The sequence below is a fragment of the Oryza sativa genome, chromosome 3 (assembly GCF_034140825.1).
Source record: "Oryza sativa Japonica Group chromosome 3, ASM3414082v1".
Taxonomy (NCBI): Eukaryota; Viridiplantae; Streptophyta; class Magnoliopsida; order Poales; family Poaceae; genus Oryza; species Oryza sativa.
Window position 1 is genome coordinate 33,596,162 of NC_089037.1, and position 8,164 is coordinate 33,604,325.

At 43.2% G+C, this 8,164-nt stretch overlaps 2 protein-coding genes across 2 annotated transcripts; both read left to right on the forward strand.

Moving 5' to 3' along the window:
* Nucleotides 1-87: 87 nt before the first annotated feature.
* Nucleotides 88-3,353, forward strand: LOC124500700 (uncharacterized). The gene is made up of 5 exons (NM_001402282.1): nucleotides 88-236; nucleotides 1,531-1,767; nucleotides 1,844-2,115; nucleotides 2,646-2,738; nucleotides 2,817-3,353. Exons 1-5 carry the CDS (start codon nucleotides 230-232, stop codon nucleotides 3,018-3,020), a joined length of 813 nt encoding a protein of 270 aa, NP_001389211.1. The 5' UTR covers nucleotides 88-229; the 3' UTR covers nucleotides 3,021-3,353.
* A 926-nt stretch (nucleotides 3,354-4,279) lies between these two features.
* Nucleotides 4,280-7,935, forward strand: LOC4334349 (peroxisomal (S)-2-hydroxy-acid oxidase GLO1-like). The gene is made up of 11 exons (NM_001402281.1): nucleotides 4,280-4,370; nucleotides 4,956-5,125; nucleotides 5,616-5,740; nucleotides 5,981-6,027; nucleotides 6,160-6,237; nucleotides 6,334-6,458; nucleotides 6,562-6,628; nucleotides 6,727-6,789; nucleotides 6,913-6,982; nucleotides 7,082-7,287; nucleotides 7,378-7,935. Exons 2-11 carry the CDS (start codon nucleotides 4,986-4,988, stop codon nucleotides 7,564-7,566), a joined length of 1,110 nt encoding a protein of 369 aa, NP_001389210.1. The 5' UTR covers nucleotides 4,280-4,370; nucleotides 4,956-4,985; the 3' UTR covers nucleotides 7,567-7,935.
* Nucleotides 7,936-8,164: the final 229 nt, after the last annotated feature.

The window sequence follows — 8,164 nt, forward strand, 5'->3', positions numbered from 1 at the left end:
CCTGACTCGAGCCCAACTAGGAAACGGAAAAAAAAAAGAAAAAAAAAGAAGAAGAAAAGGCCCACGCGTGTAGCGCCACCTGCAATAATAGCAAGCGGCTTCGTCTCCTCTCCTCCTCCGGCGACGCGATCGAGAAGCGGCGCCGGATTTTGCCGCCGGCGACGCGCGGCTGAGGGGGCGGCGGGAAGGGGGTGGGGGTGGGGAGGAGGGATTCCGCAACCCCGCGCCCATGGCAGGTTCGTCGCTTGCTTCTGCGACTCTTCGCGCTGTTTCTCCCCTCTGGAACCGGTTGGGTGGGTGGTTAGGCTGACTCGATCCGGGGGAGAAGGGAAGGAAGGAGGGAGGGATCGATCGATTCATGAGGGGTTACGTCTGCTCGGTTCGTTTCTGGAGGGGGATTTTGGTTCCTCGAGTTCCTGATTTATGTTGGGGATTTTGTGACTGTGGTTAGGGTAGGAGGCTAGGAGCTAATCAGCTAAACGATCATGAAACGTAGAATTGTCCTTTAGGGACTAATCAATTGTGAACCGTAGAATTGGCTATTGGATGTGTTTGTGAGCAATATGCGTTCAATTTCTAAATTATTCCAAGATTTCATGCAGATGTGAGCATATGCTGAGGTAGTGCCAACGAAACTGCTTCCTTTCTCACAATGACTACATGCTAGATCACCTCAGTAATTTTGGGGATCCTAATGACAGCATTTGCATGATTGGTTGGGCACTCAATTGGGTGCAGGGGAGGGTATAAGGTAATGAATAGGTATTTGTAGGACGGGGAACAAATCCAATTGGGCCCATGATCCAGGTGTTAACTGATTCCAGTCGGATTTATTTATGAACTAATTTTTTAAAAATGGAGTAATTTGTGAGAAACCTAACTATCGTGGCTCAGTTGTAAGGAATGCAAATGCAGTGTTATCAGAAATTCGGACGGTGCGGAATGAAGGCTTATTATGTTTATGCTCATACGGAAATATGCAGTCTATGTTTAAATTTGTTCAGTTGACCTATAATCGGATTTGTTGATCTTAATCATTCAGAGCTCACAAATTCTGCATTTGTGATATTCTTGTGTGTACTAGTTATGGACTTAGTAATTGCAATGTACGCTTCCATGATTACGAATTATATCCTACTAGAAGTATTTGTTGCAAAGTTTTTATCGGGATTGAATTATTTCCTGCCTGCCTGCTGGTCCCAATTGCTTACAATCAACATTGTAATAGCATCCGTGACTCCAGGTTCTTGCAGTAGATTTATCTTTGCAAGATAACTTTATGAGTTTCTCCCCTAGTCTTGCAAGTTATCCACTATCATTTCTCTGTTAATGCTTCCGAGACGTTGTTTTGTCTGAGTGCACACTTCTTGTAGGGAAACTTATGGTATATTTTACGTCAAGTTGAAATATCAGTGTTTTAGTATAGATAAGTGTCCATCTGTTTTGCCTTTTGAGATTTACAAGAAGAGTAATTGTTCTCCTGGTAGGCCTTGGGCCAATTCCTTAATTCACTAGGGAATGTGTTTGCAGGAAGTAATCCACCACCCAAACCATGGGAACGTGCTGGAACTTCATCTGGTCCAGCGCCTTTCAAGCCCCCATCCGGGGGTAGCACTAGTGATATCGTCGAAGCTTCTGGCACAGCAAAACCTGGGGAAGTTGTTTCTGCCGCAGAGAGCAATGTTGCTTCCAATGTGAACAGCACCATCTCTAGGCCTGTGCCCCCACGGCCTTGGCAGCAGCAAGGATACGGAAATTCTTATGGAGGTAATCATTAATTCTGTAATCGCATAATCAGATACACTTAGTGGCTCAGAATCTTAACCTCTCGATCAAAATGCAGGTTATGGCTCCAGTATGTATAGTTCGCTTGGTGGGTTTGGTGGACCTTATAGTAGCGGCGGACTTTACGGAAATAACATGTATTCAAGTTATGGAGGAGGTTATGGGGGTATGTATGGAAGTTCTGGAATGTACGGTGGGTCCATGTATAATAGCGGGATGGGAGGTCCCTATGGTGGCTATGGTATGGGCATGGGTGCTTACAACCAAGGTCCAAATTCATTTGGGCCACCAGCACCACCCCCTGGTTTTTGGATGTCCTTCCTGCGAGTGGTAATACACATTTTCTACCAAGTCACTCCTGGATTTGATACCGATTATTGTTTTTAATTGATCTTTAACAAACTAGAGCATGATTGCCACGTTTAAATTTCTGTGGAACTTAATTTGCAGCCATAACATGTATTTGCTATCACCATGTTATTGTTACATATGAAGTTCATGATTTTTTTTTATTTCTATTGTAGGAAGCCTAGTAGATGGAATTCAAAGTCCATGTAGCAATTCTTGTCTAACTTGTAGTTAATTTATTGCCTCATATACATTACTAACTCTGTTCTCAAAAAAATGTCATTTTAGAATGCCGTAGCCATTTCAAAAACATTGGCAACACTTTATATCATTATATTTTTATTAATGTTGACGAGCATATAAAAAAAACAGTGGTCAAATGTGTTGATCTTGTTGACATTCCAAATGGCAAGTAAAAAAAGATCGGTTGTAGTAAAAAGTGAACTTTACCCTGTGATTGGTATGCTGGGAGTGGAGAACACAGTTTCCTAACCTTTTCTCATTGATTGCAGATGCATGGTGTTGTGAATTTTTGTGGGCGAGTTGCTTTCCTTTTTAGCCAGAACACACAGGCATTCCACATGTTTATCTCAGCTCTTTTGCAGGTATCTTCTGAATTTGATTTGAATTTGATCCAAGTTTATACTTATAACCTTCCTGATCCACCGTTGTCTTCATCGTAGCTATGTGATCGGACTGGAATGCTTTATGGTGAACTTGCGAGGTTCGTTCTACGCTTGCTTGGGATCAAAACAAAAGCAAAGAAGGGTGGGGTTCAGGGCGCAGAAACTTCTTCGTTTGAAGGTCCAGGGCATCATTTTGCTGAGGCACCAAAAGCTAACAACTCCTGGGACAGTGTCTGGACTGATGATGGTAGTGGGAAGTAAGGCAATGTTTGTGCAGAGTGAGTGTTTTGTGAGAGAATCATGATGAGTTTGTTTATGGGGGAGAAATAATCTGTTGACATCTGTTCATATGCTATTTGCATTTGAATGAGAGAGAAAAAAAAGAAGTAATCACTAATGCTTTTTGTATGTAATGCTCTTCCCTAGTAACATCTGTAGCTCTGTAAAAACAAGCTGTTAAAGCACCTCCCTGGAAATGCCAGAGTGCTAGTAATATAGCAATATCTGTGTAGTAAATATCACCGTCTTAAAAAAGGTAGACAGAAATATAATGTATTCCTTTAAACTGAAAAGTAAAGAGACTTTCTTTTTTTTTAACTGAAAGTTCTAACACGGGCTTTGCAATGGTGGTACCAAGTTGGGTTAACTAATTGTTTTGCAACAGGCGAACCGATCAAGAGTTCGCTGCATGCACCCCCTTGCAATTGTTTCAGTTCTTGTAGAAGGTACTCTTGGCAATTGTAAAGCCTGTGTGGTGCCTGGTATGAAGTGAGCTAAAGTTGGGAGGCTTGGTCAAAACCTTACTGAATAAACACATTTTCCGGTGACTTCATCTATCAGATTTACCTGTCTCTCCTTATTGAGCGTGGTTCGTCCCAGGTGCATTTCTTTTGCGTTGTGTTTGCCCTTTGAAAATGGTTGCAAAGCCTAAATATCTCAGAGCTCTTGTGTATTTTTGCCGTGTCGATTTATATATGGCATGGTCTTGTTATGATAATCTTGTATAACTGTCTGAATCCCCATCTCTGTTGGACGATGATCTGTCTGGTCTTTAAAAGTCATCATATCTGCAGTACAGCCTATGCTATGCCAACAAAATTACCAAAATTGCCATCTTATCCCCACCTAATAACAGAAACCCCCCTGCTGGCCTACTGTTCTCTTCTGGCTTCTACTCACCCCTATCCTGCTAAACAAGGGGAGAACAATTTATATATACATTTTTCTTCCCTGACTAGGGAAGGAGATAATCCACTCCAATTCAGCTGGAGAAAAAAAATGACTTCTTTGTGTGTTCATCTCCTGAAAATTAAATAAAGAAAAGGAGAAAGAAATGTTGGATGGCAGGAGGAGGGGAGTGGTGATGTCAAGTGGATGAGGAAGTAGTGTAGGAGGAGCCATCCTTCATCTCAACCTCCAAAAGCTCATCCATAACCTCCTCCCTTCCCTTTCTCTCGCTTCTCCCCTAACAAATCTCCACGTCTCCCCCCCTATCTTTGTCTTCATGTGCAGAAACTCAAAGATCTCTCTCCCTCACCTATATTACCTGCACCAACACCACTGACCACTCCCTCCTCCTGTTCTTGCTCCTTCCTCCCAGTGTCTCTCAAGGTAAGATAAGCTACATGCATATCAGTGTACAGAATTTGCTTTTCTATCGGTTTGATTTGAGTCATCTTTTCTTTCGTGATTTCTTCAGTCGTAATAGTTCTTCTGGCGTGGCCAAGAATTTGTTGCACGCATAGTTTCAAAATGACCAAATTATTAGGATCTATTGCATGTTGTCATCTTTGTTTCTGATTGATTTTTTAGTTCTCTTGTTTGTATGAGTGATGAGAGGTTTTTTTATATTTGTTCAGTTCCAACGTCGTTTGATCGTTGGTACAGATGATGAAGATTTCTTTTTTTGTTTATCATTTCTGTTAAAAGAATACCACATATTTTCTGCAGAAACAAAAAAAATGGGTATCTGCATGCACTCCAAGAGAAAGGAGTCCCTTGGTTTCTCTGATGATGGAAAGTCTTTTTTTTTTTGTTTACCTTGTTGCTATGAACTTTTAGCAGACTTGCATAGTTGCATGTGTTCTATCAGAAAAAAAAAAGAATAAGTTATCATCATGCATGTAGATGATTGTTATTTTAGTAGGAGGAAAGCTATAGCTCAATTCTTTTGACAGTGCTGTTCTTTGGGTGTAGAGCGGTGCAGGGTTCACAAGGCAGGAGAAAATGGGGGAGATCACCAATGTCATGGAGTACCAGGCCATCGCGAAGCAGAAGCTTCCGAAGATGATCTACGACTACTACGCCTCTGGAGCTGAGGATGAGTGGACTCTCAAGGAGAACAGGGAGGCATTCTCCAGGATCTTGTAAGCCATAATTCTTAATTACTTGATTGCTTGACATGTTACAAATTAATTGCACCACTACTCCTCCCTATGCCATATTGTGCATCAAAATATTTCATCTGTGTAAATGCCTCCCTATGAGTCTACCATGTACAAGTTCAATCTGATAGCTCATAGTTAAGTAGGATGGATCGACAAAACATTACTAGTTGTCCAATCCTGACCACTCGGTCTTTTTACTAGGTAGACTAGTTTAGCATGAGCACATCGTATTCTTTTCAAAATAGAGTTAAGGGCATTTCATTAGTTCAGTAAAATTGCCAATCAGTGAAACTCTCAGCTAATCATAATCTTATTCCCAGACCCAGAATATCTATCATACAACATCTAACGTTATCACTTTCTCCTACGAAAGCTTTAGCAAATGACTTAAATTTTTCAATCACATTCCTTAGGTTGAACATTTGTTAATTTTTCAGCCCACAATCTGACTGTAACCTTTTCTGGCTAGGTTTCGTCCCCGCATCCTGATCGATGTCTCAAAGATCGACATGTCCGCAACTGTTCTTGGGTTCAAGATATCAATGCCCATAATGATTGCTCCCAGTGCCATGCAGAAGATGGCTCACCCTGACGGTACATATGCCATTTCAATTATGTTGCTTAATTGTTGTACAGCCTTACATTTAGCCCAAACTCAAAACCAAAAGTAATTTCATCCATCAACATTAGCATATTATATTGTTTTAAAAAAAAGCATATTACTACTACAAAAACTGAAAATAAACTGAAGTTGTTAGCATGTAACAAGCAAGCACATGATCTACATTGATCTTTGCATAGAATTGGGCTAACTAAAATACCATATGTATTCAGGAGAGTATGCAACAGCCAGGGCAGCTTCAGCAGCAGGAACTATAATGGTATGCTATCTACATGTTGTCATGTTCAATAGCAAACAACATTTCCTTGGATGCATAACGAAACCAAACCAAAACAGAAATTCAAACTTGCATGAACGCCAATGTTAATTTGGTATCGCCTTCATGTTTCAGACACTGTCATCTTGGGCTACTTCAAGTGTTGAGGAGGTCGCCTCAACTGGACCAGGAATCCGTTTCTTCCAGCTATACGTAAACCATATCATATCACTCTGCTCATGTAGCATACTTTGGCTACATTTTATTTTCGTATCTCATTTTCTTGTATGATCTTGCATACATCTACAGGTGTACAAGGACAGGAATGTGGTTGAGCAGCTTGTCAGAAGAGCCGAGAGAGCTGGGTTCAAGGCGATCGCACTGACCGTGGACACTCCGCGACTGGGACGCAGGGAAGCTGACATCAAGAACAGGTGAGTTCTTAACTAGCCACCTGAATTTGGCACGATCTAGAAATGAATTTCAGCGAGTTGTCGTAAATGTTAAGTGATGTGATCAATGGCTGCGTTGTTGCAGGTTCGTTCTGCCACCATACTTGACACTGAAGAATTTCGAAGGCCTGGACCTCGCAGAGATGGACAAGGTCGGTTAATTCAGCCAAAAAAAAAAACAGTTATTTTCTCTGAAGAAAAAATGGTCTGTTCTATGCAGCAATTTGAACCATTTCGTTGGCATTTGCAGAGCAACGATTCCGGGCTGGCCTCCTACGTCGCCGGGCAGATCGATCGCACGCTCAGCTGGAAGGTAATGATCAATGCTCATCGATGCTACAACAAACTTACCAGCAAATTAACTTATCGAAATTACTGTTCTTGATGCTAAGATCGGGAGAAATTCTGACGGTGTGTGTTGTTGATGATGATGCAGGATGTGAAGTGGCTGCAGAGCATCACGTCGCTGCCGATCCTCGTCAAGGGCGTCATCACCGCGGAGGATGGTAGGATAGCTTCCTGTTTCTTGCATTTCTTCTGATTTGACTGATTTGAAATCCACAAAATCACAAAGGAAACTGATGCGTTTATGCGCGCGTGCGCAGCGAGGCTGGCCGTGCACTCCGGCGCGGCGGGGATCATCGTGTCGAACCACGGCGCGCGGCAGCTGGACTACGTCCCGGCGACCATCAGCGCCCTGGAGGAGGTGGTCACGGCGGCGGCGGGGCGCATCCCGGTGTACCTCGACGGCGGCGTCCGCCGCGGCACCGACGTCTTCAAGGCGCTCGCCCTCGGCGCCGCCGGCGTCTTCGTAAGTCCTTCGATCGATAGCCGATGATCTATGGCGTGATACATGTCATCGTCGTCGTCGTCGTCTTGATGGATTGAATTGCGTTTGCAGATCGGGAGGCCGGTGGTGTTCGCGCTGGCGGCGGAGGGGGAGGCCGGGGTGAGGAACGTGCTGCGGATGATGCGGGAGGAGTTCGAGCTCACCATGGCGCTCAGCGGATGCACCTCGCTCGCCGACATCACCCGCGCCCACATCTACACCGACGCCGACCGCCTCGCCCGCCCCTTCCCCAGGTTGTGAGGACCTCGCCGCCGCCGCCGCCGGCGAACTCTAGCCAAACAATAAACAATATCGACGACGCCAGAGAGCACGCCGATTAATTAATTAGGTAATTTTTGCAAAAGAATCTCGTCGATCCACACGCGCGCAAGCAACACACGTACTCCGTGCACCCCTCGTAACTGGGTCGTTCATGCTCTTAATCCCAACGATTAATTATACTGGTATAATCTTTGTAATTTCGAGTACTGTACACCTATTTGGCATCTGTATATCTCGCCTTAAGATATTTACGGAACCGGTTTATATACTCCTTTAATTTTTAATTAACGGAGTTCAACATATATATAAGTTACTTCATGAAAGATATGGATGTGAACAGGAACGAAATAGTGCTACTCTCTCACTTTACTATGCTTTGGATCGAGTTTAAACTGATATAGTTGTCTAAGTTTGCATTGAGAGGACATATAGTGAAAATAGATGAACTTTAAGTTTATGGATTTCATTTAATGTTTTAACGGGTCGGCCAAAAGTTAGCCGACCAATTTCATTAAGATTTGGGGGGAAAATACAGTAAAATGTTACAACGACTTACAATACCGTGGTTGCCAGGGAA